This window comes from Myotis myotis, unplaced genomic scaffold (genome assembly GCF_014108235.1).
Source record: "Myotis myotis isolate mMyoMyo1 unplaced genomic scaffold, mMyoMyo1.p scaffold_m19_p_19, whole genome shotgun sequence".
Lineage (NCBI taxonomy): Eukaryota > Metazoa > Chordata > Mammalia > Chiroptera > Vespertilionidae > Myotis > Myotis myotis.
In genome coordinates, this window is record NW_023416323.1 from 20,547,932 (window position 1) to 20,575,870 (window position 27,939).

Here is a 27,939-nt window from a genome sequence, read left to right on the forward strand (position 1 = left end):
TTTACCTTTCTTGTTAAAAGTATTACAGAAGACCCCCCTTATACCCCCCCCCATTGACCCCCTCTACCCTTCTACCCGCTCCCCAGGCCTTCACCACACTATTGTCTGTGTCCATGGGGAGTCTGTGCACTTTAAATGTTAATAGGTACTGCCCAATTACCCTTCAAAATCGCTGTATCGATTTATATTTCCACTAACAGTGCATGAGGGCGCCAGTGTCTCCTACGGCTGTGAAACCACATTATGCCGTTTTCCAACACATTAATCGGTCAGAACAGCTACTCCTATTGAGGGCGTGTGTAATGATGCAAGGAGCTCTGAAGGGGAAAGATAAGTCAGTGAATGTTGGGATTCCCAGGGGCCATCCAGGAGAGCAGGGTCAGTGGGTACAGGAAAAGGGAGGACCACATGGAGGAGAGGGTACAGAAATGGGAGGGTGGCATGGAAGATACATTCTACCAGGGACAGTAGTCTGCTGAGCACGCTTGGGTAGAAAAACAGTGAGCAAGGTGTTGCAATTCTATTTTCTTGGAAGAGGAGGCCACATGTTTTGAAACATGTTCCATTTGGTGGTTTTGCTAATGGATAGAGTACCTTTTGTTCTGCCAGGCCCGGTGCTGCTGTCATTGGACAAATGTGTAGTTCAGAGCAAGGGACAAGCTGGATTTAGCAACTACATGGTCCAGATTTTCTGCCCCAACTTTGTTTCAAACATCCTGTCCCCTTGTGAATCAGTGTGTTCTGATCACAATCAGGTTCTGATTTGTGAAAGGGGGAACTTTATTCAGACATCCCACCCCGACTGTGCCCAGAAGGGCCTGGTTGCATGTGACTTTCCTCAGGTAGCTGAGAATCTGACCTCCTGAAAGTCCCTTTTATTTGCAGTCAGCCTCTTTCCTCTTCCCATTTGTGCTCAGAAACAAAGATTATGCTGCACAAATTAGCCCAGAGCTGTGTGAAGACCCAGAAAATTCTGCCCTTCACCCCATCCTCCATGCCAACTTTTGAAGCTCAAGGTTTTGTAAAATTTAATGTGCATTAAATGGCTTACAATGAATCATCGGCCACCTTAGCCAAATAGATTTTCTTAAAGGTGCTTAGCCTTTTGTCTTTTTAAACATTATAAAATGCATTTGGACAATCAATAGAATCCTGGCAAATAAATTATGGTACATCATGTAGTTATTAAAAAGAACAGGGCAGCTCTAACTGAATTTATATAGAATAATCTCCAAGATATACTATGTGAAAAAAATGGAAGGTGTCAATTAATGAATATAGTATGCACCATTTGTATAAATAGAAAAGTACATATGGGTTGTGGGTATCTCTAGAAGGTGAAACGGGATATTGATAACAGTGGTTGTCTCTGGAAAGCAGAACGGGGGGAGGGGGGGACCGAGGTTTGGCAGTGGGAGGGGGTTGTACATTTCAAATTATTGGTCATATATTACCTATGAACAAAAAATAAAATTCAAAAGAACTTTAAAAGTAAAACTAAAATTTTGAAAACTTTAAAAGTCCCACCTAAAGATGCAGGACAGGTGGATAGAAGGGAGTCAGTTTTTAACATGCAGTTTTGCTCTGCAAATGGCACATGGCCCTCTGTGTTTTCACCTGCAGGCCTGCAGCTGACGGTGTCCAATGAGAGTTTCGTCTTCGATAATGTCACCATCTCCCTGATGTGGCTCCTCTCTCCCTACACTGGAAACCTGTCCTGTATCATTATCACGGGGGATGGCCACACTTTTGATCCCTACTACCCCCCCAGGTAAGAGGAATCTCTGAGCCTTGATTCAGGACGTTATCAAGTCAATTTTTGCTGCATAACAAAACATCCCAAAACTTATAATAGTATTTATTATTTGGCATGTGTCCAGTGGTCAGCTTATCGTCAGCGAGGAGCATGTGTTGCTCATCACCCAATAGGCCAGCTCAGGCTCACTCGAGTGGTGGCAGAAGAGTTTCTAGCAGCAAGTGAGAGCAAGGCCCAATGTGCGGGCATATTTCAAATATACTTGGGTCACATTTTTTAATGACCCATTGGCCAAAGCGAGTTTCATGGCCACGCCCAGATTCAACAGGTAGAGAAACAGACTATACCTGTTGATGGAAGAAATAGCAGAGCCATAGCACAAAGGGGCATGCATATGAGAATGGGAGAATGGATGCTCATCTGTTTTTCATTATGGAAGCCACACAAACGGGCATGGAGAGCTGGTCCTTTTGGCTTGGCGCTGTGTAGTCTCTCCAGGGTCACTGTCTGAGGAGTCGGTAATGGGGTAAAGAAGATGCTCACCTGGGAGTGCTTTTCATTGGTAAGGATTATAAAAGTAATAGTAACAATATTCATAATAGTCCAGCCGGGCAGCTTCACACATAATCTCACTAGAGCTGTGCTGTCTAATGTAACAGCCACTCACCATGTGAGCTACTGAGCACATGACATGTGGCTGTTCTCAGTTAAGATGGGCTGTAAATGTAAAGTACACGTGGGATTTTCAAGACTGAGTTCCCCCATCTGCCCAAAATGAATGTAAATATCTCACTAACAATTTTTTTCTCACTAATCATTTTTATATTGATTACACATTGAAATGATAGTACTTTGGATGTATTGGGTTAAAGAAAATAAATTGAAATTAACTTCACCTGTTTCTTACTTTTTTCAGTGTGGCTATTAAAAAATTTTAAGGAGAAACTAAGATGGCGGCATAGATAAACACCGGGAAATTTCTGCTTCCCACAACAATCGATAAATGCATCAAAAACACAAGGTGGACATCATCCAGAACTACAGGAGGGCTGGCTGAGTGTAAATTCTACAACTAGAAGGAAAGAAAAGCACACTGCGAGCAGGAGGAGCTGCGGAGGTGGCGTGCAGAGGTACGGGGGCTCGCGCGCGCGGAAAGGGTCTGGCACCTGAGGACACGGCTGTCTTTTTGAATCCAGAGGGAGACACAAGCTCCCGACGCCTCTGAAATCCGGTTCCGGGAAGTCTCTGGGGACCCAGGGCTCATACGGGGAGATACTGGACTGTCTGGCAGCGGGCGAGCTTGAGAGCGGCTTTCCCTCAGAGGTGCTTGCAGCCATTGCCGGGACACTGGGACTCGCGACTCCTTAGGGCAGGGCTGAGGCTCCGCCATACCTGCTTTCTCAGCCCTTTGATTCCTTGAGACCCCGCCCCGCCCAGGCTTCGGCAGAGGCTTTTGCATATGAATGCCCCGGCCATTTGCAACCTGTAATTACCTAACCGCAGCCGGGCCAGATAGACTCAGAGCTTCCAAGAGAAGGCCCAGGCCCCACAGCGGCTTGCATTGCTACACAGCTGAGCATCATCAGGGCAGCTGATTCTCGCTGCCAATTGCCCTGGAGGTCAATTCCTCCCAGTGATCCTACAACAACCAAGGCATAGCTACAACAAGACTGTGCACAAAGCCCACGAGGGGGTGCACCAAGAGTGTCCACCTCAGGTAACTGGGGAGGCTGAGCCACTGGGCCCTACAGGACACCTAGCACACAAAGCCACTCTATCAACACAGGGAAGCAGCCAAAATGCGGAGACAAAGAAACAGGTCACAAATGGCAGAAATGGAGGAAAGCAAACGACTGGATATAGAGTTCAAGGCCACGTTTATAAGGTTTTTCAAGAATTTTATGGAAACCGCCGATAAACTTAATGAGTCCCTCAATAAGTATAGTGAGACCATGGAGGACATGAAAAAGGACCAACTAGAAATTAAGCATACACTGACTGAAATAAAGAATAATTTACAGAGATCCAACAGCAGACAAGAGAATCCCAAAAATCAAGTCAAAGATATGAAATACAAAGAAACAAAAAATACCCAACCGAAAAAGAAAAAAGAAAAGAGATTCCAAAAATATGAAGATAGTGTAAGGAGCCTCTGGGACAACTTCAAGCGTACCAACATCAGAATTATAGAAATACCAGAAGAAGAGAGAGGGCAAGATATTGAAAACCTATTTGAAGAAATAATGACAGAAAACTTCCCCCACCTGGTGAAAGAAATAGACTTACAAGTCCAGGAAGTGCAGAGAACCCCAAACAAAAGGAATCCAAAGAGGACCACACCAAGACACATCATAATTAAAATGCCAAGAGCAAAAGACAAAGAGAGAATCTTAAAAGCAGCAAGAGAAAGACAGTCAGTTACCTACAAGGGAGTACCCATACGACTGTCAGCTGATTTCTCAACAGAAACCATGCAGGCCAGAAGGGAGTGGCAAGAAATATTCAAAGTGATGAATAGCATGAACCTGCAACCAAGATTACTTTATCCAGCAAAGCTATCATTCAGAATAGAAGGTCAGAGAAAGACCTTCACGGATAAGAAAAAGCTAAAGGAGTTCATCACCACCAAACCAGCATTATATGAAATGCTGAAAGGTATTCTTTAAGAAGAGGAAGAAGAAAAAGGAACTCTTACCATTTGCCACAGCGTGGATGGAACTGGAGAGCGGATAAATACCACATGATCTCACTCATTTGTGGAATATAATGAACAACATAAACTGATGAACAAGGACTGATCCAGAGACGGAGAGGCATTGATTGGACTGTCGGGCTTTGGAGGGAGGGTAGGGAAGTGTGGGGGTAAGGGGGAAAGATCAACCAAAGGACTTACATGCAGACATATAGGCCTAACCAATGGACACGGACAACAGGGCGGGGGGTGGGGGGTGAGGGCATGAGCGGGGGGGGGTGGGTAGAGGGTAACGTGGGGACAAGGACACATATGTAATATCTTAATCAATAAAAATATATTAAAAAAAATTTAAATTACACATGTGGCTCCTACTATCTGTATTGGATGGTGCTGAGCTAGATAATCATTATCATGTTTTCACAAAGGTACAGTGTTGTTGCCCAAGCCACACAACGCTGTGATGCAGTCAGGACTGTCTAGCCTTGAAAGGAGCTCAGGCTCTGAGGTCCCTGGTGGATTATACAGCGCATTGTATCTGGGCCTGAGAGCACTGCCCCCCCCCCCCACCTTCCCCCTGCTCCCACACACACATCCTCCAGGAAACAGTTACCTCCCCAACCTGAGAGTAGCTAAACCCAACTCATAGTATTTCAAAGTCCTACCTGGGCCTGGGTAAGCTCCGATGGCCCAGCAGGAGGGTGCCCCAGACTGTTTCAGAAAATCTAGGTCCTCTTTGGATCCTGAGGCTCCTTATAGGGACCCCCAGTTCAACATGGATTCCCTGGGAAAGCATAGAGGCCCAAAAGCTTCTCTTTGAATCCCCAAATACCTCCAGTTCTTCCCTGTGGGAGCTAGAGGTTCTGGTCCTGTGGGTGCCAGCATTCCCAATAGCACTGGTTGCAGTGAGGCAAATAGGGGGCCAGCCCTGTCCACAGCCCAAAGCTGCTCCAGTGAGTGCAGGTCTCAAATTCAGCAGTGCTTTGAGGTCTCAGGCATTGTGCCAAACACACTGTGTCTGAGGCTGGGGTTCTAATCCAGGCACTGCTAATGTGTCAGACCCAGAAACAATCCCTGGCCTTGGGTTTCTGTTTCCTTCACTGTCATATATATATATATATATATATATATATATATATATATATATATATATATATACACTAGAGGCCCAGTGCATGAAATTCGTGCATAGGTAGGGTCCCTAGGCCTGGATGGTGATCAGGGCCAATCAGGGCCTTCTGGCTGCTGGCCGAGTCGAGGCCTTCCTTCCCTGGCTGCTGGCTGCCAGCTGGGGCCTTCCTTCATTCTCCGCCACCCCCTGGTGGTCAGCGCATGTCATAGTGAGTGATTGAACTCCCTAGGGGATACTTTGCATATTAGCCTTTTATATATATAGATGTCTATATATATAAAAAGCCAAAGACTGGAATGCCAAAACAATCAGAATGACTGGAACAACTGGCTGCTATGACACCTACTGTGGCTGGCCAACCTCCTGTAGCCCCTCTCCCTGGCTGGCCCTCTCCCCGATCGGCTCCACCCACCCCAATCGGGGGTGTGGCCAATCGGCCAACATCCTGCATCCCCTCCCTCCTCCCCCCCGCCAGCCCGGCCCCCATCGGGCCAGCTGGACCCCCCAACCGGGCAGGAATTCGTGCACTGGACCTCCAGTGTATATATATGACAGAAAAAGGAACAAATCAAGATAACAATAAAAATGGGTGGTATAAAAAGAACACAGGTTGTAAAACCAGAAAAATCTGAATTTGAATTCCTGTTTCATTGCATACCCACTGTATAACTGTCCATTCACACTCCCTCTTACAATATCTATTTCCAAACCCATATAAAACTGTTTGGGCTATCCACAAGATAAATAAGGGTGCATGAAGTTAAATAGCTCCAAATCCCATAGTAGTATCAGAGCCAGGAGGGGGATTAGATTGGTTTTACTATAAAGTCTATGCTCTTTCAATTACTCTAAAGCTACAATGACTAAAGCAGCAAAAAAGGAAATGTTTACATGAAAAACACACAAATCTAAGTGGACCCTACAGATCACCTGGACACTATTCAAAGTGTCCAGGTATTTATCTTTTGTTTCACTCTCTAAACATTTATTGGACAACTACTATAATCCAAACATTGTGTCAAATAGTAACAGGTGACTGTCTATGGTGACATCCCAGGACTGTCTGGCCTTGAACGGAGCTCAGCTACATGAAAGAAAGGAAGGAATCCAGGATCAGTTTTGTTTTGTTTTGTTTTAAGGGTGGTCACAGAAATAGCACATAAAAAGGAATGCCCACTTTGAGATTAGAGGTGATGGCACTGGAAATGAAGACTTCAATAAAGAAAGGTTGTGTCACATTTATATTGATGGCTGCCTTGATTGGAGTAAAATGAGAAATTACACGTGAAGATGCTTAGGGAAAAAATGTTTAATACAAATATCATGGTATTTTCTGTAGGTTTCTTTCCATTTGCTCCCATTTCATCAATAAAACAACAAATGCCAAGTTAAATAATCCTAACCCCCACATTTTATAGAACTTGAATTTGGCATAAGTCAAAATGCACTGTCTGTAGCCCTGCTAAGTCTTTCAGTTACATAAGGACCTTCTAGCAATAAACAAACAGTAGTTAAAAACTGGAGCAAATGGAACAAAATGCAAATATCTGTCAACTCTGGATGGTGAGTCCAAGGGTGTTTGGATTCTGGATTCTGCGTGTGATTAAATTTTTCATAATCTAAGTCAAACAACAATAAGTGATGCTTTACATTTGCAATTCCTTGGGCATTTGCTCTAAGTGAAAGCGACTGTAATTTTTTTTCTCTTTCAAAAGAAATAGATGGTGATATCCTCTGCCATCACCCAACCTGAACACTCAAATTTCCTCTTCTTTAAAGACTTGTTAGACCTTGAAACTACTCACCCACCTTCTTCTATTATTTTTATTAAGATTGGGAAATATATTTCTGGTGCTTTCTAATCAGTCTTAGCAGTCTCAGAACTCAATTTACAATGAAAAATAGCATGAATTTTAAGTCGAATATTTTGTGCAGACGTGACTGTGTTTTTCTTTTATTGTGTTCATACAGACTCCTACTTCTGCTTAAAAACGGAGGCTCCATTTCCATCGTAGAGAAATAACATGAGCTAATGGGGAGAATCCAGCCTCCATTAGGAAAGGCATAATGAAAGTCAAACAATATCTCCTTGAGAAGTTCTTTCTCGCCTTGCACTCCCCATGTCTTGTGCACATTTGCATGGCAGGCTGTTTTGTTTCTCTGTTATGGAAAACTTTCTACATTTCTGAAATCATGGAACAATTGGCATAAGGTGAAATTTGTCCAAGTCTAGCATTAGGTAACTTAGCGCCACCTACTGACAGATCTAGGGATTGCTGCTATTCAGAGCCACACAGCCAAGTCTGGAGGGGGACGTCCCTGGAAATGGATCATTCACAAGCCAGGATAAGCCTTAGAGTGACTGAGATGTACACAGGCTGTTGGGAGGCGCAGAAGAGAGAACTCTGTGAAAGCCAGGTCAGAAAGGACTGTAGAGCCAAAGTCCTTGGTGGGGGACCAGAAATAGGAGGCAGGAGCAGAGAATGTAGAGCAAGGGAAGTCATGGATGTGGAGGGTAACTGTGAGCACCTCACTATACTGGGAGTTCAGGGGTATGTGGGGAAAATGAAAGACGGAAAACGCAAAGGGGAAAGGTGATGAAGAGCCTTGATACCTGCCAGTATAAAGACATTGTTTTTAGGAGCGTGTGCAGGTTAAGCACCAGGACACAGGCTCTGATTTGGGGTGCAGGTTTCCTGGGGGATACTAAGATGGGGCAGGGGGAGATGCAGTAGCAGCACAGGCCCCCCTGACAACTGTGCAGCCATTGGATTCAGGATGTCCCTGGGGAAGGGATGTCACCTGGGAACAGATGGCTCTCTTCGGCTAATAATTCCTGGAGGTGGTTCAGCTGTGAGCCCTCAGCTGCTATCACGCCAGGATGCTGGGCAGGAGTGGTGGGGTGCAGGCCTCGGTCTTGAAGGGTGGAATCTGGGTGACACGCCACCACATCCACTACAAAGGATACACAGGAATCTTTAGGCCATGGAGTTACAAGCTCTGTGATTATTAGTACTGCCAGTATCAACTAATATCCACTGGGTAACTTTAAGGAGTAAATGGGACTACAGAGAATAACTGCTACAGAGTTGATTCTAAAGATTAGGTAATTGTTACTATTATATTAATATTACATGAAAGTATGTATTAATTTTATTTAATAGGCTAAGTGCATAAATGTCATCCTATTATACAAAAAGCTACAATATATGAGACTGTTACATGCCAGATACTTATTCAGCCATGGCCTCATTTGAACTTTACAGCTCAGCCAGGAATAGCTCTCACCTCATTTTATGGACAAGGGCACTGAGGCTCAGAGAGGTTAACTGAGTCATTAGGTTTTACAGGTAATCCTAGGAGCTCTAGGAGATCTCATTTCCAGTTTCCTACCCTTTCCGTTCTGTCACAATGCCCGATCTGGTCAGATGGCCTCATCCACCAAGCTGGCTGGCAATCTGTGAGCAACATAAATAAAATGACACAAATTATGGTGTTCTTAACAATTGGACATTATAAGCAAAGATAAAAAATGTGAGCTTTCTTCTCCACTTTCTTTTTAAGCTGCATCCCATCAACATCAACCATCAAAGCAGTATATACAAATCAGTGGATGTTAGAGTCTTGAACCAATTTTTAAACATTTTTATTTAAGCATAATACATGTACAGGAAAGTGCCCCAAAAGATACGGAACAATTAATTTTTATACAATGAACCAGCACCTAGATCAAGAAATAAAACATGGCCAGTCTCCCAGAAATCCCTCCTCCACCCCATAACCCTCCAAGAATTCTAACATCATCAAATAGTGTGACCTGTATTTGAAACTTATATAAATGGAATCTGATAAAGGACTGTTTATTCTCTTTTTTGTCTGACTTCAGTTCAGTAGTATGTTTTTGAGATTCATCCTTACTGTTGTGTATAATTAGGATTTCTTTTTTATTATCTACTTATATAAAAACCCTGGGTGTAACATAATGGCCAGAACTTTGACCAACTGGAAGGAAGTCAATCCTGCAGGGGTTGTCTTGGAAACGGCTGCACCCTCCTCCCGAGCTGTTTCCCAGAGCTATTTCCTGTAAGGGTGGGGTTTGAGGCAGGAACCCGCCCTTCGAGTGTGGAGGCATATCTTTATAAAGTGTGCCGTGCCAGCACAGCCAAGGGTGAACCTGAGTGGGGGCGGCTGAAAGGCTCAGAAAAAACAGACAAGAGAATGAAATCTGGGTCTCAGTGGGATGCTGCTTCTCTGAGAGGTAGCGACCACGCCCACAGCCCTGTCTTTATTTTATAGCAGATGCCACGAGGCAAAGTAAGGGCATGACCAAGATGTTTACAACATTCTCCTGGGTTTCAATCCTACTCAACTACATGCACCTGAACTCTATCAAGCCTACATCACTCAGGCACGTGGGGCCATGTGTTTGGACCATAGATTCAAGCTTACAACTATAGCTGTTGGCTATAATTGTGCTGGGAGGGTCCTGCCCTCCAAGCTGGGACTTGCACGTGGCAATGAGAGGACTGTGCCCTCTCATCAGTCCAAGGCTTGAACCTGTCCAAAACACTGTAGCGGCTCCCCAGAATAAAGTTTTAATACATTATATTAGAGGTTGTGGTGGTACTGTTTTACCCACAGTGTCTACAGGAATTGCTGCAAATTTACTTCTCGGTGGAAGAACCATTCATTCCCAATATAAATGACCAATTCAAGCACTCTGAAAGTGTTTTCACTCTTAATGTGGGTGTATAGGGAGATATTAGAATAAGTTTAATCAATTTATCAGTCACTGTTTGCATCACTGTTGTTTTATATAATGTTTTTGTTGTTTTCATATCATGCTTTTATTGTTTTCATATCATGTTTTTGTCATTTTTATATCATGCCTCTGTTGTTGTTATATCCTTTTGTTACTGTTTATTTATTAATAAATTTATATTCTTTTCATATACATTTTACTAATTTCCTTTCATTTCTCACACTCCTATTAGAGAGAAAGGGCAAATAGCAATATTAAAATATCTCCACTAATTAATTCCCTTTTAAAAAAATACATATTTTATTGATTTTTTACAGAGAGGAAGGGAGAGGGATAGAGAGTTAGAAACATCGATGAGAGAGAAACCTCGATCAGCTACCTACTGCACACTCCCCACTGGGGATGTGCCTGCAACCAAGGTACATGCCCTTGACCAGAATTGAACCCGAGATCCTTGAGTCCGCAGGCCGATGCTCTATCCACTGAGCCAAACCGGTTAGGGCAATTAATTCCCTTTTAATGTGCACAAATTTCGTGCGCCGGGCTACTAGTTGTTGTATAGCATCTCATTGTGTGAATATATCTCAATTTATCTGTCCATTTTAGCACTGGTAGGCATTTTGAGTGATTTTCCACTTAGAGTATTATAAATTGTGCAGTCATGAACATTTTAGTGCTTGTCTTTGGTGCACATCATACACATTTCTGTTGGGTTTATATCTAAGAGTGGAATTGCACAAATCCATAGGATTATAACACAAAGTTTTGAGTTGTTGTCTCCCTCTCTTTGTATTCCAAGCATATCTTCCATATGCTGGCAGCAGTTTCTAAAACCACTTTTAGGGTTCTCCTTTAGTGAGATCAGTGGGAGAGAAATCAGAAAAAAAAAATCAATTTCTCTGCTTTTCAGTGCTAGACAGTTTCAGTTGGTACCAGAGTTTAAAAAACTTAACAAATTGCTTTTTCCAGACAGATCACTGAAAAACTGGCTGGATTTTGCTATCCAAAACCATCCTTCACATATCCACAAAGAGTTAGCATTTTCTTGTTCTAAAATCTACATTATCTGATATTAACAACGGTCACTGCAGCATTCTTCTGATTAGTGTCGGCTGGTAGATCTTTCTTCCATCCTTTTATTTTTTTTTAACCTATCTATATCATTATATTTATAGTGGGTTTCTTGTAGACAGTATATGGCTGAATCTTGGTTTTTTTACTATCCCATACGGAATGTTAAGAGCATTTACAATTAATGTAATTATTGATTTAGTTGAATTTAGATCTATTATTTTGGTATTTGTTTTCTGTTTTCCCTCTGTTTAATCCCCGCCCCTGGTTCCTCTCCTTTCTTGACTTCTTTTTGATTACTCAATATTTTTAGTATTCCATTTTAGCTTAACTACTGGTTGTGTGCTTTTGTTTTGTTTTCTGTTATATCTCTTTGTATTACTTTTTTTAGTAGATACTTTGGGAATTTCTGGATACATGTCTAACCTTTCACAGTCTACTTAGAGTTACTATTATACCACTTCAAGTAAAATGTTGAAGCCTTACTAGCATAAGCTCATATTCAGCTGCACACACTGCTACAGCCATAGCAGCTGTTATGACTGGTGTCCATTCTCATTGGTCACAGTTTCTTTTCTGATTGGTCACAAAGGCCATTCTAATCATGTCCATTCTGATTAGTCAAAGTGTCCATTCTGATTGGTCATAGCAACGTTTCTCATTGGTCACAATGTCCATTCTGATTGGTCACAGTGATCGTTGTGATTGGTAACAGCATCTAATCTATTCTGATTGGTCACAGTACCCATTCTGATTGGTCACAGAATCTATTCTGCTTTATCAGAATACCCATTCAAATTGGTTCGTACCCATGCAGTTTCAGTGTTAAATATTTTGAATACCACCCCTTCTCTCAGTAGAGACCTTCCCAACTAAAATCCATCCTCACCCAAGCCAGCATCTTTCCTCAAGGCACAGGTCCAATTTGAGATCTAGATAGAGGCCTGTAGAGGTGAAAGCATGACCTCACGTGACCTCACACTACCTGAAACCTCATTCAGAACAGTGACTTACAGGAACTCTAACCAGGCTTTACATACAGTACTTGGGACTCCTGTCTGTGTGGTGTGTTTGTTGGCTGAAGATGGTGGCTGTGTGTAACTGGAGAAGCTTAAAATAATCCTTCATGTATTTATTCATTCTACAAATATAATTGAGAGCATACTCTTTTCCAGGTACGGGAAAGACAGCAGTAAACCTGAAAGTCAGGATTCCTGTTCTCGGGGGCTTACATCACCATCATCGTCGTCGTCATCATCATCATCATCATCATCGTCGTCATCTTTATCATTATCATCATCATCACTCAAACAAGAAACACACTAGCCTAATTACTTTCAGAAAGAATCCTAATTTGTTGGTTGATATCATATTTTAAGAGTCAACCACAATATTTAGCATTCAGTAAGGACAACCAGGCCCAGCCTGTAAGGGAGCACCATCGTGATGTCAACAGGCTGACTTCTCCTGTGAACAGGGTTTCTGGCAGTTAGCTGTGGGAGCAGAAGGAAATGCTTCACCTGCTCCTGCCTGAAACAAGACTTGAGGTTAATCCTCATGCATATATATCAGCTATACCCTTAGCCTTCCCTTTTTAGCCTTCCTCCCTACAAAAATATGGCAACAAGTAATCTAATACTTTTATTACAAACTTTTAAGTTTTTAGGTAACACATTCATAGTATAAATAAATTAGAATATACAAATGAGCAGAGAGGACCCAAAACTCATGAATCCAATACTCAGAGATAATCACTGTTAATATTCAGGGGCAAGTATATCTTTACTTATGTCTTTATAGCTATATCCATATCCATGTCGATTCCCAGAATCTCACTTCAGAGCTTGAGTTTGAATTATCTCAGTATAATCAACTACATGGTTGTTATCACATTCCTAAATGTTTCTTGCCCCACCTAGAAATGGAGGTGACTTACACTGTGCTATCAGATAACACAACCCTGACTGAATCCATCACACACCGCCCTGCTCCCCTACAACCTCACCCTGGACAGAGCAGCCCAGCAGGGTGTGGGTCCAGGGATGCACCACCTGGAGACCCGAGCCACCAGCAACACCACCACCTCTGCACCCTCCACAAACATCACGGTTCACTTCATGAAGCCTCTGCCAGGGCCGCAGGCCTCCTGGGCTTCTGACCACTTGGAGCTTGGACAGGATCTACTGGTCAACATCTCAGTGGCTCATGGCATCCCAGAAGAGTTGACCTTTGAGGCAGCAGGACTCAATGCATCCTCCTCCCATGAGGAAGAGAGCCTTGGGCGGCCATCTGGGATTTACCATGTGGCAGGTCCTCTTGAAGGTACTTGGGATTGATAGCTCCCTTCCAAATCTCCCTCCTCTTCCCTTCCTAACTTAGAATCCAGGCTCCTGCCAGCCAGTTTCCAGGGTGTCCTGGACACAAGCATGGTTAAGAGCATCCAACCTGAGTCACAAAACAAGACAGAGATGGATATTATCTGTCCTCATGAGAATATTGACAGGGGTTCTCAACTTTGGCACTTCAGACATTGGGGACTGGATCATTTTGGTTGTGGAGGCTGTTCTGTGCATTATAGGATGTTCAGTAGCATCTCTAGCTTCTATTCTTTAGATGCCAGTAGCACCAGCCTCCCAAGTCTTGGCAACCAAAAACATCTCCAGACAAAGCCAACTGCCCCTTGGGGAACAAAATCACCCTCACTGAGAACCATTGGGGGAGAGCAGGAGTATTCCAATTTCTTCCATCAGTTCTAGAAAATAGTGTGTTTGGGAAACTGCAGCCCATGCCCTTAGGGGCAAGAGAGGTAAACACTGAAGCATGGGAAGAGAAGAGAGAGGGACAAGAGAAGAAGTGTCATAATTCTTACTGGAATAGAGACAGGGCAACTGACTGGCTGGCAGACAGACTGGCTGGCACCAGCCAGGGGAGGAGACCACGCATACATTTGCATTTAATATAAAAGAACAGGGTCCTTGAGGGCAGTCAGGTTAGCAGGCAGGAATGTGATGAGGGCCCAGAGTCTCCAGCTCACCCAGGACCCTGCCTACAGCATCCTCTGCCCTCAATCTCAGAGGTGTGCAAAATAGAGGGTAATATTATGCAGGTGTAGGCCTACCATGCTGTCAGTAAGGGATTTGGCAAAAGAGATGACAGAAAAGACAATAGATTCAAGAAGAAAAGCATAGGAACTTAGCCAGATAATAAAAGTCCAGTTTGGAACAGGAAGAAGCCAAAATGAAATGATGATGGAAACTATACATAATAAATAGACTATAATTCAAATGCAAATTAATTTTTGTCTCCTATAAAAGTTACTCAGGGGATAATAGATAAATTTTAAGCATGCCCTGTGACTTTATGGCTTACTCTTAGATCAGGGGTGGGGAACACCCAGCCCGCTGGCCATATAAGGTCCACAAAATCATTTGGTCTGGCCCTGCCAAGGCATTAGGGGTGAGTTAATTAAATGTTTGACCAAAGATAGCAGGCTTATTTTGTTGTTGTTAATCCTCGTCTGAGGATATTTTTCCATTGATTCTTAGAGATAGTGGAAGGGAGGGAGAGAAACAGAGAGAGAAAAACATCTATGTGAGAGAAACACATTGATTAGTTGCCTCCTGACTGGGGCTGGGGATCAAGCCTGGAACCCAGGTATGTGCCCTTGACTGGAATCAAACCTGGGACCCTTCAATTCATGAGCTGTCACTCTATCCAGTGAGCCAAACCAGCTGGGGCAGCAGGCTAATTTTTAAGTTGATAATTTTGTATGGCCCACAAATAATGTTATAAATATCCAATGGCAGTAAAAAAGGTTCCCACCTCTGTCTTAGAAGGTAAGCAATCTTCTCCCCACAAGAAAAACAGACTTGGATGACTCCAGTGATGAAGGGGCGAGGAGGAAGACAAGGGAACAGGTAGGACAGGAAGGCTCTCACTTGGAGGGGCTGGCCCAGTCCTGGCTGGCCTTGGTCTCAGGGCCCACCACATATTTGCAACTATCTTTGTAAGAGCTTCTCTGGGCTCTCAAGGCCCCGGGCTGCGCCCCTCTGCTCCAGGGCTGGGTGCCACCTCTCCTTCAGCTGGTCACATCCTCCCACATGCCTCTTTCTTTACTACCAAAGAGGTGTCTTTAGCTCACTGGTAAACATAATGGTTTGCTTTTGATCATTTCCCTATGACCTGAATGTTTGCTATGTTCCCTAAACCATTTCCAAAGACAGGCAGATTCCCCAAGATCTTCAGCATACCTTGTGACTTTGTCCTTTGGCAACTTTATCAATACCACCAAAGTCTGACACCTGTTCCGACTGTGTTCACAGCTCCTTCCAGTCTCCAAGAATTATCTGGAACAAATGCTGAGGAAAAGAATGTATTTTTAAAAACACTTAACCTCACAAGAAAAAGATGTCCAAGCACTCTGTTTTTGGGGGGTTTTGTTTTTTGGGGGGTTTTTTTTGTTCTGGTTTTTCAGAACACTAGGAATCACTGATATTTCTTCTGCTTGAAGAGAGACCCAGATGGATTGAAATTAAACAAAGCATGCTATTTGTGTTATAAATCAATAGTAAGATATCTAGGATATGTACATATCTTTTAGCCATCTTGGAAATTAAACATCACACTTCTAAAAAAATATTAATGGGTAAAAGAAAAAAATCACAAGGGAAATTTAAATATATTTTTGAGTGATAATGACAATACAACCTACCCAAATTTGTGGGATGCAACCAAGGCAGTGCTCAGAGGCATATTTATTTCTTTTAATATGTATATCAGAAAATAGGCTTGCTTCTTACAGGGCTTTGATATTTCATCTTCAGTTAACACTTTGAGATGAGATCTGCCTCTCTTTTCTCATTAGCTATTATTATTAAAGTACTACTGCTTGGTCCCAATTCCATGATAAAAGTGCATTCATGGGCAATGTGATGGTTTTTATAGCAAGACTAAGTCTTTGACTCCTTGCTGTTGACATTGCTCATGCATGCATTTATTCAGTAACAAAGACTTACTTTGCATCTACAATGTTCAAGGCTTAGTTTTAGGGACTGGAGATACAATGGTGAATAAAAAGACATGATCCTGCCTTCATGAACCTTACTGGGTGAGATTAACAAACAAATTAGCATATAACTAGGAATTTTGATATGTCTAACTAGAACCAATAGGGTGCAATGAAAGCAACTAAAAGAGGGTGATCTAGCAATTGTGATTAGACAAGGACTTTTTTTAAAATTCTTTATTGTTTAAAGTATTCCATATGTCTCATTTTCCCCCATTGACCTCTCCCTGGACGTTCCCACCCCAGATAAGGAGTCTTAAGAGGTGACATTTAAGGGGGAACCTACTAGAAAGTAGAATAAGAGCTTTCTGGGTGCATGGATTAGAGGGCTCTGAGGCCTGTGTGGAGGAGGGAAAGGATGTAGAAGATAACACAGAGATGGAGAGATGTCAGATCACATGGGGTCTAAGGTGCCAAGGCTTCAGGTTTTGGGTTTTATTATCAGGCCATGGGAGACCACTGGGGTTGAATTCTGCTGTAGCCTCATGTTATTCCAGGTCAAGCCCTATGAGCATAAGCTGTTTAACAGGTCCTTCCAGAACTGACTCCAGGAACACAGTATGCTGGCTGATCCCTCTTCCTAGAATCCACATGCTCTCCATGTTGCCAGCTCACTTTCACTCCTCCTCACAACAGCTCTCTTTGGGGTCCAGTCCTCTGGGGAAGCTTGCCCTGATGCCAGCTGTCTGCTTTGTAGAGGCAACAGCTCGGTGCCCTCCTCTGCACTAGACACAAGAGGAAACACATCACTAGTGTCTCTCATTTGATCCACAGCAATCCCGGGAATCAGATGTTATCAAACCCTCGGAGGGACAGAAGCTAAGAGGCTTAGATACTGGCCAGAGGTCTCAGGGCCAATGATTCAGCCTGAGATCTGGCTGCCCCAAGGCCTACATTCTTAACTTAATGCCCCCCTCTCATACACTCTCATAATCTCCTGGGCCCCCTCTTTTGCAGCAGTGAGCACTCTGTGTTTTAATCGTTTCCTTGTCTGTCTTCCCTACTAAATGGAAGGACAGAGGCCTGGTCTATATTCCTGTTTGTCTAGGCATCAAGCACAGGGCCTGGCTAGAGCAGGTTCTGATTATGCAGTTGAACACATGGTGGACCTTTAGCACTGAGCCCACATTCCAACTAAAGTTACTTACCCAGTGACCATCCCAAGGGGAACCAGGCAGATCAGACAAGGTCTGTCTCCATTCCACACCTTGGCACAATTGTTCTGAAGTAGAGAGTGGGATGCTAACTGTGGAGAAGTGTCTTACAAACCAGCTGCTTTTTCTGCAGAGAGATAAAGGGGATGTGGAGGTATACGTGGAACCTGGTCTATGTGGATCCTTTCACGACAGTGACTCTGCACTGGCTGGATAGTGACAAGGATTTACGCTTCCACTGGTCATGTGGTAGGTGGCGTTAGAGCTCTGGAGCTGTCCTATTTCACCACAAAGCGATGGATAGCAGTTAGCTTTGCTGTTCTTTTTCTTAACCTTCACACCGGCATACTCATGCCTGACATTTTGTGTATACTGTATATGCCAGAGGCTGCAAATTCCAATGGAAATAAGAGGTAACAGTGAAAAACCAAGGTGGGTTTGGTCCTAGAGGCACGCAACAAGGAGATGCATTTAACTGTAGAGAATTTAAGAACTATAACAAACCTGAAAGTCGGTCTGCTTTTGTATTATCACTACAAACAATGCCAGTGGCAAAATGCTCCTCCCTCTTTGGTGGGTCCTTCCTTTCACCTCCATGCCTTAGAACAGAGGTTCTCGGAGAAAACCAAGATGGCGGCATAGGTAAACACCGGAGTTAGCTGCCTCGAACAACCACTTCAAAAATACAACTAAAAGACGGAACGGACATCGCCCAGAATCACAGGAAGACTGGCTGAGGGGAAATTCTTCAACTAGACGGAAAGAGAACAGCATACAAGACTCAGAGGAGGCGCAGTGCGGAAAATACAAAGGTGCAGAGGTACGCGCAGAGCGGGCTGGTAGCTGAGGGCGCGGTTGTCTGTTTCAGTCCGGAGGGAGTCTCAGGCTCTGAGCTCCAGTTCCGGGCGAGTCTCTAGGGACCCAGACTCAAAAGGGAGAAGCGGGACTGTCTGGCATCGGTCGGAACGCGAGGGCGGCTTTCTCTCTGAGGTTTGCAGCGGCTCCTGGGACTCTGAGAGGCAGAGTCTCTGGGGACGGGACTGAGAGCAGCCATAACTGCTCCCTCCACCCGTTCTGTTGAGCCCGTGTGACCCGCCCCACCCAAGCCCTGCGCAGAGCCATTTGCCAGATAGCCTCAGGCAAAGGCTAGATTAGCACCTCCCTAGAGGACAGAAGTTTTCCCACTGCAGACACAGCTGATTCTCACAGCCAGTTGGCCTGGAGGTCAAATCCCCCTAGTATTAACTACAACAATCAAGGCTTAACTACAACAAGACTGCACACAAAGACCACTAGGGGGTGCACCAAGAAAGCATAAAAAATGCGGAGACAAAGAAACAGGACAAAACTGTCAATGGAGGATATTGAGTTCAGAACCACACTTTTAAGGTCTCTCAAGAACTGTCTAGAAGCCGCCGATAAAGTTATTGAGATCCTCAAGAAATCTAATGAGACCCTCGATGTTGTGATAAACAACCAACTAGAAATTAAGTATATACGGACTGAAATAACGAATATTATACAGACTCCCAACAGCAGACCAGAGGAGCGCAAGAATCAAGGCAAAGATTTGAAATGCGAAGAAGCAAAAAACACCCAACCAGAAAAGCAAAATGAAAAAAGAATCCGAAAATACGAACATAGTGTAAGGAGCCTCTGGGACAGCTTCAAGCATACCAACATCAGAATTATAGGGGTGCCAGAAGATGAGAGAGACCAAGATATTGAAAACCTATTTGAAGAAATAATGACAGAAAACTTCCCCTACCTGGTGAAAGAAATAGACTTACAAGTCCAGGAAGCGCAGAGAACCCCAAACAAAAGGAATCCAAAGAGGACCACACCAAGACACATCATAATTAAAATGCCAAGAGCAAAAGATAAAGAGAGAATCTTAAAAGCAGCAAGAGAAAGAAAGTCAGTTACCTACAAGGGAGTACCCACATGACTGTCTGCTGATTTCTCAACAGAAACTTTGCAGGCCAGAAGGGAGTGGGAAGAAATATTCAAAGTGATGACTAGCAAGAACCTACAACTAGGATTACTTTATCCAGCAAATCTATCATTCAGAATTGAAGGTCAGATAAAGAGCTTCACAGATAAGGAAAAGCTAAAGGAGTTCATCACCACCAAACCAGTATTATATGAAATGCTGAAAGGTATCCTTTAAGAAGAGGAAGAAGAAGAAAAAGGTAAAGATACTAATTATGAACAACAAATATGCATCTATCAACAAGTGAATCTAAGAATCAAGTGAATAAATAATCTGATGAACAGAATGAACTAGTGATTATAATAGAATCAGGGACATAGAAAGGGAATGGACTGACTATTCTTGGGGGGGAAAGGGGTGTGAGAGATGCGGGAAGAGACTGGACAAAAACTGTGCTCCTAGGGATGAGGACAGTGGGGGGGGTAAGGGCAGAGGGTGGGGTGGGAACTGGGTGGAGAGGAGCTATGGGGGGGAAAAAAGAGGAATGTAATAATCTGAACAATAAAGATTTACAAAAAAAAAAGACCAGAGGTTCTCAACCTGTGGGTCACAACCCCTTTGGCGGTCGAACGACCCTTTCACAGGGGTCGCCTAAGACCATCCTGCATATCAGATATTTACATTACGATTCATCACAGTAGCAACATTACAGTTATGAAGTAGCAACGAAAATAATTTTATGGTTGGGTCACAACATGAGGAACTGTATTTAAAGGGCCAGAAGGTTGAGAACCACTGCCTTAGAAGAAGAAAGTGATGACGCATTTTCTGGCAAACCAAAATTGTAACAATAGTGCTTATTTTTAAGAAATGGCTGTCCTGGTCCTGGCTGGGTATCTCCCTTGGTTAGAGCACCATCCAATATGCTAGTTGCAGGTTTAATCCTGGTCAGGGCACATACAAGAATCAATCAGTGAATACATAAATGAGTGAAAAACAAATTGATGTGTTTTTTTTTCTCTCCCTCTCTTTCTTTCCTCCCCCCCTTTCTCTAAAAATAAATAATTTTTAAGTTACAACAACAAAAAAAGAAATGGTTGTCCTCCTTTTCATAAGGATATATTCTAGCTACATACATATTTTTTAGAAAGAAAATGAATGCCATTCATACTATACATATTTCATTTGCTACCCTTTTTAATTGAACAATATATCCTACATACTTCAATGTCACAGTACCTTTGACTCCATCTTGATATTCACAGTAGTTGCATAATGGACTGTCAATTGATGCATGATCATTTATCCACAATTGCCTTCTTTTTGGACATTTTGGCTATTTTCAAATTATTTGCCTTTACAAACACTGTAATGAACATCTTTATAGCTGAATCTTAATTTGCATCAGTGGTTACTTTCATAAACACATTTCTAGAAATGCAATAACTGGGTCAAAGTCATGAAATTTGAAGAGTTTTTTTTGGTTGGTGTTGTTAATCCTCACCTGAGGATATTTTTTCCATTGATTTTTAGAGAGTGGAAGGGAGGGGGAGAGTCAGAGAGAGAAAAACATCTATGTGAGAGAGACACATCGATTGGTTGCTTCCTAAGTTACATGCCCTTGGCCAGAATTGAACCTGTGACCCTTCAGTCTGAGGGTCGAGGCTTTAACCACTGAGCAACTGGCTAGGGCTAAAATTTTAAGGCTTTTGACATTAATTATTAAGTGGTCAGAATGTCCTTTTGCGTATTAGTTCTTGTTATTTAAATTAATAAAGGATACCATGCAGAGTTTAGGTAATTGAGCTGATGACCTGACCCCTGGACATGTCTTTGGAATGACTATCATATTTGGGGCAGGGGATAAATATCAATAAACAAATTTGAAGGGCAAAGAATACAGAGATTTACTGAGCTGGTTTCATAAAGCAGAAAATGACATTGCAGCCTCCCAGATGGAGGGACAGCTCCCCAAGTCCCCAGTGCACCCCACAGTGACATACAGCTGTGGACAATTACTTCCATGTGGAGTGAGAAATACACCAGTGACAAAAAGCTGCCCTGGACATTCTCCCAGGCGGGCACCTCTCATTATATGCCAGCCTGCTCACCAGTGCAAGTTACTGGCACAAAACAAGGCAACATATTCTGCAGGTTTGCTCAGAGTCTGGGTGAAGCACAGGTCATTTTCCCAGAAGTATCTTTCTGCAGTACCATTCCTGCAACCTGCAAGTGAAATTTTAAAAAATATATCAAAATCTCTATTTGAAGCTGATTTTCTTATCTATGACCCTTTTCTTCTAAAAACCCCAAACCAGAAGGTAGCCACATGTGTGAAGTTCAGAGTTCCTGGATGGACAGTGTTTGCCCATCTCTGTTTCTCAGGACGTTGCTGGGCTCAGTGGAACGACTGTATTGAGAGGCAGCTGCTTTGCACAGACCAGAGGGAGTTGGGGGTCCCTCCGTCCTGCCTGCCACCACCCAATTCTGCAGTGACCCTGCACCTGGCCATCTGGAGAGGCCAGGAGCTGGAGAAGCAGGAGGAGCAGTGCCTTTATGTGTCCTCCCCCCTGAAACTCAAGCCTCTAGTCAGGTGGGGCTGAGAGAGCGAACCCCTGCAGTGATGAATTCATTCATCATTCAGGCACCATTTACTGAGAACCAAGCTCATCTGGCATTGACTTAGAGCAGGGCTTACAGTGGTGGTCAAAACCAGACCCGGTCTCAGTTCTTATAGATCTCAGTTACTACCTTGTGGTCAGCAATGATTCGAAAATGAATGAAAGAAGAGAACATACTTCTATGACAACTTTCTTAACTTGGGGTCAGGGAAGGCTTCTCTCAGCAGAGATGAGAAATGTGAAGAGGAATTAAGTTGGCCAGGGAAAAAGGGACTGGGAAGGAAACAGAGTGATAAAGGAGGGAGAACAGAACAACCTGGATGCGAGAGAGGCTGGTGTGGGAAAGAGAGGCAAGAAGAAACTGAAGAGTAGGCAGGGCCTTGCAGTCATGTCAAAGACAGGATTTTGGTCTTTATCCTAAGAGTTTGGGAAAGCCATGCAAGAGTTTTAAGCAGGTTCAGGACATGATCACGTTTTGCTTCAAAATGCTCTGGTAGCAGGGTGGAGGAGGGCAAGAGAGAACTCAGGGAGATTGCTTAGGCTCTTGCAGGAATCTAGGTGAGAGCTCAAGATGGCTTGGTCTATCAGCCAGGTCCCTGCAGGAAGCAGATGGCTCACTCAGACCAGGAGTTGATGAGAGCTGGATGAGAGTCTATTTACAAATGTGGGCAGAAATGAGGGAACAACCTGGGGATGACAATGCAGAACTACAACAGGGAAAAGCCATTATCCCTCTTACTAATGCAGAAGTAAGGGGGTGGGGGATGGCGTTACTAGAAACCTCGAGGATCTGCAGCTTGCGAGAGGTGCCCCCCAACAGGAGCTATGGTCTTGGCTGGAGGAACACAGCCTCTGCCAGCTGCAGCCTACCAGGGGAAGTTGTAAGTAAATAAATACCTCAGCCTCTGTCCTCTCACCCCCAACACCAGCCAGTGCTTCCTATTGGCTAAGCCCAACAGAAAGCCAGAGGGTGCAGGAGCCCAGGTGATGCAGTCTACAGGGATCAGTCTTCTAGTACACAGAGCCCTGGAGTTGATGGACAGTGGGCTGCAGGGTAAACGGAGAATGTCTGGCACATTCGTCCTAGGATAGACATGAAGACAGGAGTAGGGAGATCTAAAGAGCTTCTTTCAAGTTATAACTGGAAGGACCTGGGAATGGATTGAACACACAGCAAGTGCCAAAGTAATTCCCACTGGCTCAAGGGAGGGGGTATTATAGAGAAAGCCCAGGATTCAAATTAAGACATGTTGTTTCACATTCCATCCCCCTACTAAGGAGGATGTCACTGAAACAACTCATATATAAGCTCCCCAATCTGGTTTGCTGGTCTGTATATGGGGATTCTAATATGACACTCATACGGTTGTGGATAAGCTAATAACAGTGGAAGTCATGTATAAACTGTGGCATGCATGCTATAAAATCAGAGCATTCATTTATTATTATTAGAATGAGGAAGAATCATGGACAATGCCTGCTCTAATCCCCTCACAAGGAAACTGAGGCTGAGAGTTCATGCAAGGTGTCAGGGAGAGAATTCAAGGCCAGCGTCCTATCTCAGCCTTACACACTTTCCATATCATTACCCTGGGCAGTGCATGAAATGGAAATTCAGTCAGGCACAGATCACTCCACCTTCACGGCCAAAGCTATTTCCCAGTTTTGGTTGGGTGAGGGTTGCTTTTATTCCATCTTTCACTTGAAAAAAGGGACCTTTCTCACCTTCTCAAAGGACTGAGAACAACTGGACAAAAGACCAGGCAGGTAGGTGGCCACGACGTCTGAATGAGCTTCCTCACTCTGTTCTCTGTCTCCCTTTCAGCTGTGAGAAGAGCTGCGGGTCAGTGAATGCCAGCGAAGATGTTATGCTCAGTCAGGGTCTCCATGGGGAAAGACTCCCCAGCAGCCATGTTCAGCTGGTATTTAGATGACACTCCACTAGAGAAGGTGAGGACACTGGCAACCACTCAAAAATGGAAAAGTTTCCCCACTTTGACTTTCATATGCCCAGGACTAAGCTGGGGTGGGTCAACTCCACCCAGAGCTGGTGGAGAGGGAGTAAAGGGGTAGGGCACATTCCCCAAAGGAAAACCAGGGCATTGGTCAGAGAAAGAATGGATGCCTGGGAGCAAAAACAACGGGGAAACACCACCGCAGATGCTGTTGGTGCCCCAGCCCTGTGGCCAGTAACTGTGCAGCTTATGTGTTCCAGAGCTCCCTGTGGGATCAGGCTGAGGCTGGACACCCCCTGAGACCACTTCTTTGCCTAGTTTCATTCTCCACCCTATTCTGCTTCCTTCCCTTCCCTACTGGTTTTCCCTAAGAGCCCTCCCTCGATAAACTATCTGCAGGTAAATCCTCATCTCAGGCTGTGCTTCTAGGGAACCTGACCTAGGACAATACCCTGACCAGGTTGGAGACTGCACATCCAGGCTGACCTCAGGAAGCACACAGTGCCTGCTACTCATCCATCAGAATAAATCTGAAAGGCCTCCCAGGGTTAGAAACCAGGGCCCTGCTGAGGTCTAGTGGCCTGACTGTAAACTCAGGGGCTCTGGACTGTGCTCTCTTTCAGATCCAGCCCCTCCCAGCAGCCTGTAGACTCCGAGGATTTTGGCCAAGATCTTCAATCCTCCTCCAGAGCAACACATCCGCGCTGCTACTCAACAGCTCCCTGCTGCAGGCCTGGGGCCCGGCCAGCCGCATCCAAGTCACAGGTGGGAAGACCTCCCTCAGTCTCTTGTCATGGATTCGGTCTGTTGCAGAAAAGGAGCCAAGAAAAACCCAGAAGCCTGAAATATGGAACATCAGGCTCTGGTGTGAATCCCATCGACCACCAGCTTCTAGCTTGGAGGGTTTAAACAAGGGATTTAACCTCTCTGTGCCACAGTTTCCACACATGTAAAGTAGGTGTACTAAAATCACCTGCCTCCTAATTGTATGATGCAGGGTACATGAGACAACACCAGCGGTGCAAGCAGATCATCCTGGGGTCGTGCAGCCTGCATGTCTTGCCAGGACAATCAGCACTTTTTACTTAAAACAAGCCCAGTGCGCAGGGCAATGTAGATTCTCAAAAAGATAAATACTGAGAGTGAAATTTTTTTTCTGAATGGATTCCTTTGACTCAGTATTTCTCAAAGTGGCTCATAGACCACCCACACTGGGATAACCTGAGGTACTAATATAGAATGCATACCCCTGGGTTTACCCCAAACTTTCTGAATTAAGTCTAGGCCAAGGAATGAGTTTTAATTAAGATTCTCTTTATGCCCAGTTCTTCCAGGTGCATACTCTTTTTGAAAAAACTAGGAGATTATGCCAGGTGATGCGGGATGTTGGTGCAGCAGGTCAACTTGGGGGTAGCGGGGGTTACTATTCTCAATGCTGTGGGGCCTGGAAAGAGCATGGTCTCAGGTGGGATCAGCCTGTTTCCAGATCCTGGCTGTGGCCCTACCTTGCTGAATGACCTTGAGCAAGTCATTGCTCCCAGTATACTCCCTCCTCACCAAACTCTGAGGAAGCTCCATTTTTACAGCCCCATTTTACAGATGAGGAACTGACTCTCAACAGCTTAAGTCCAAGGTCACATGGCTAATAAATGGCAGAACTAGGATTCAAGCTTAGGTCTGTCTGAATCTGTTCTTCCATCTCTGCCCAATTTCTCAAAGTGAGATGCTGGGATGTCCTGCATCAGGGCATTTGTTAGATTTCCAGATTTCTGGGCCCATCTCAGAACCTCCAGAGAGGTCTGAGGCTCAGGGTCCAGAGAGGGACTTGGGAATCTGCATGTTCAGCAAGTTTCCCAGATGATCCCAAAGCATGGTGGGGTTAGTGTGACCCACACAGCCCTAAGCACCCTTTGTCTTCACTTCCTAGCAATGACCAGGCATGTCTACGGGGAGGACACCTATGCTATCAGCTCTCCGCCTCCCCCTGAGGTGCCCACCTGCATCATTGCCCCGGAGGAGGGCACCGTTCTAACAAGTTTCGCCATCTTCTGCAACACCTCCGCGGTCTTGGGCCCCCTGGAGTACTGCTTCTGTCTGGAATCAGGTACTGGCCAAGGCTAGGCTCCTCCCTCAGCACTCGGGCTCCTCCTTTCCCAGAACAGGGCCCGTCTCTCTCTGGAAGCTGCAAAGAATATGTTCCATGTATGAGAGAGGTTTGCAAGATGAAAACTCCCCTAAATACCCCATCCCCACTGCACAATACCCTGTCACCACAACCCAACCCAGGACAGCAGTAGGGCATCAGCAGGAGAGATGGGGTGAGCAGCCACACTGCATCTGTTCTCCAGTTTATGGATGGTCGACCCTTGGAGAGCTCATATGCATCTTTGTCTCCTCCCAGTGGGTTTTGGCATTTTGGGACCCTCCCATGAGCTCTGAAAATATTCTAGTTAGATTAAAACTTTCTTCCAAACCTGGACATCAGGAGTGTTGCTGGGGCACTCTCCAATATTCAGCACTGAACACTATAAAGATATAAATTGAGTGCCTTGACCAGGGAAAGGTGGACGTAAGCTATCCTGCGAGTGTGGTTTTCATGGGGTGTCCCTCTTCGGAGGCCAATGGCAACCAGGTAGGTGTCCCAACCCAGATGCAGACCTCACACCTACCATATACCCAGCTCACACCAGCTTTTCTAGGTGGATCTTTCACCACATCTTGAAGATGAGGAAATTGAGGCGTGGAGCTGAAAAAATGGTTCCAGAGACCATAACTTCTGAGAGGCAGTATGGTGTAGCGGGCCAAGAGCAGGCTCTAGTCTAGAAGGAGACAGACTGACTTCAAATCCTGCCTCTGTTGCTTACACGCACCTCCCGCACAGAGTTAGTTGTCTAAAGATGAAAAGGGTTCATATAAGTCAAGTGTTAGAAGCTTTATAAGTGCTTACCCTTTGTTCCCTCAATTAATGGCGTCCCATCATGGTCTGCCTCACTCCTCCACCCTCTCTCAGTCCCTGCTGAAGGTCCCACACTAGCCTCGTGACAGTAACCAAAGGTGGCATATGGAGACAGGTCTCTCTCCTTTCTCTCTCCTCTCTCTTCTCTTTGTCCTCTCTCTCCCCTCCCTTTCCTCCTTCTTTCCCCTCTCTCCTTTCTACACACTCCTGCGTTCTTTTCCAGGCGGCCACAGTGCCTCAGATGCTCAAAGTTGTGGAGCCAGGACGCCCTCCTGCTGGGGAGACTGCCCACGGGCCTTCCAGCCACACTGGCCACCCCCTCCATTTTCATGTACACCAATAGGTAACCAACTGCACTGCAGGTCCCCAAGAAAGCCCGTCCCCTGACCTGGCTCATTCCAAGACCCTGCGGCAGGCAGAGCCCAGGAGACCAGCCTTGGAAGTGGGAGAAGTGACAGGACCTAGAAGTGGAAAGGGCTTCTCACTGAGAGATGGTCCCGGTGTTGGGTTGCCCTCTTGGATCCCAGAACAGTTTCCCAAAGCAGTATCCTGATCACACACAAGGTCAAAGGTTATAAAGATGGGGCTGGGAGCCCATAACATCAGAAGTCAAGTGGATAGGGAAGATAAGCCTGGAGAAATGTCCACATCACAGCTCACTTATCCACTCAACAAAATATGTATTGACCACCAGAATGTTCCAGACACTGCTTTAGGCACTGGGGGTACAGCAGTAAATGAAGCTGGCTAAAGCCCTGTCCTCATGGAGCCTGCAACCCAATGCAGGGGTATTGGCGGCCTTTTATGCTGCTGCTACTGACACAAACATGCAGAACCATATA

At 44.6% G+C, this 27,939-nt stretch overlaps 1 protein-coding gene across 1 annotated transcript in view; it reads left to right on the forward strand.

Moving 5' to 3' along the window:
- The window catches only part of PKD1L2 (polycystin 1 like 2), a 73,239-nt gene that overhangs the window by 7,388 nt on the left and 37,912 nt on the right, over nucleotides 1–27,939 (forward strand). Inside the window, 15 exon segments of the mRNA XM_036346812.1 lie at nucleotides 1,624–1,771; nucleotides 10,949–10,953; nucleotides 13,333–13,396; nucleotides 13,398–13,822; nucleotides 15,736–15,785; nucleotides 17,766–17,803; nucleotides 17,805–17,881; nucleotides 21,951–22,158; nucleotides 24,012–24,060; nucleotides 24,062–24,136; nucleotides 24,765–24,906; nucleotides 26,069–26,245; nucleotides 26,822–26,934; nucleotides 27,321–27,355; nucleotides 27,357–27,440. Coding sequence (XP_036202705.1) covers nucleotides 1,624–1,771; nucleotides 10,949–10,953; nucleotides 13,333–13,396; nucleotides 13,398–13,822; nucleotides 15,736–15,785; nucleotides 17,766–17,803; nucleotides 17,805–17,881; nucleotides 21,951–22,158; nucleotides 24,012–24,060; nucleotides 24,062–24,136; nucleotides 24,765–24,906; nucleotides 26,069–26,245; nucleotides 26,822–26,934; nucleotides 27,321–27,355; nucleotides 27,357–27,440 — 1,690 coding nt within the window.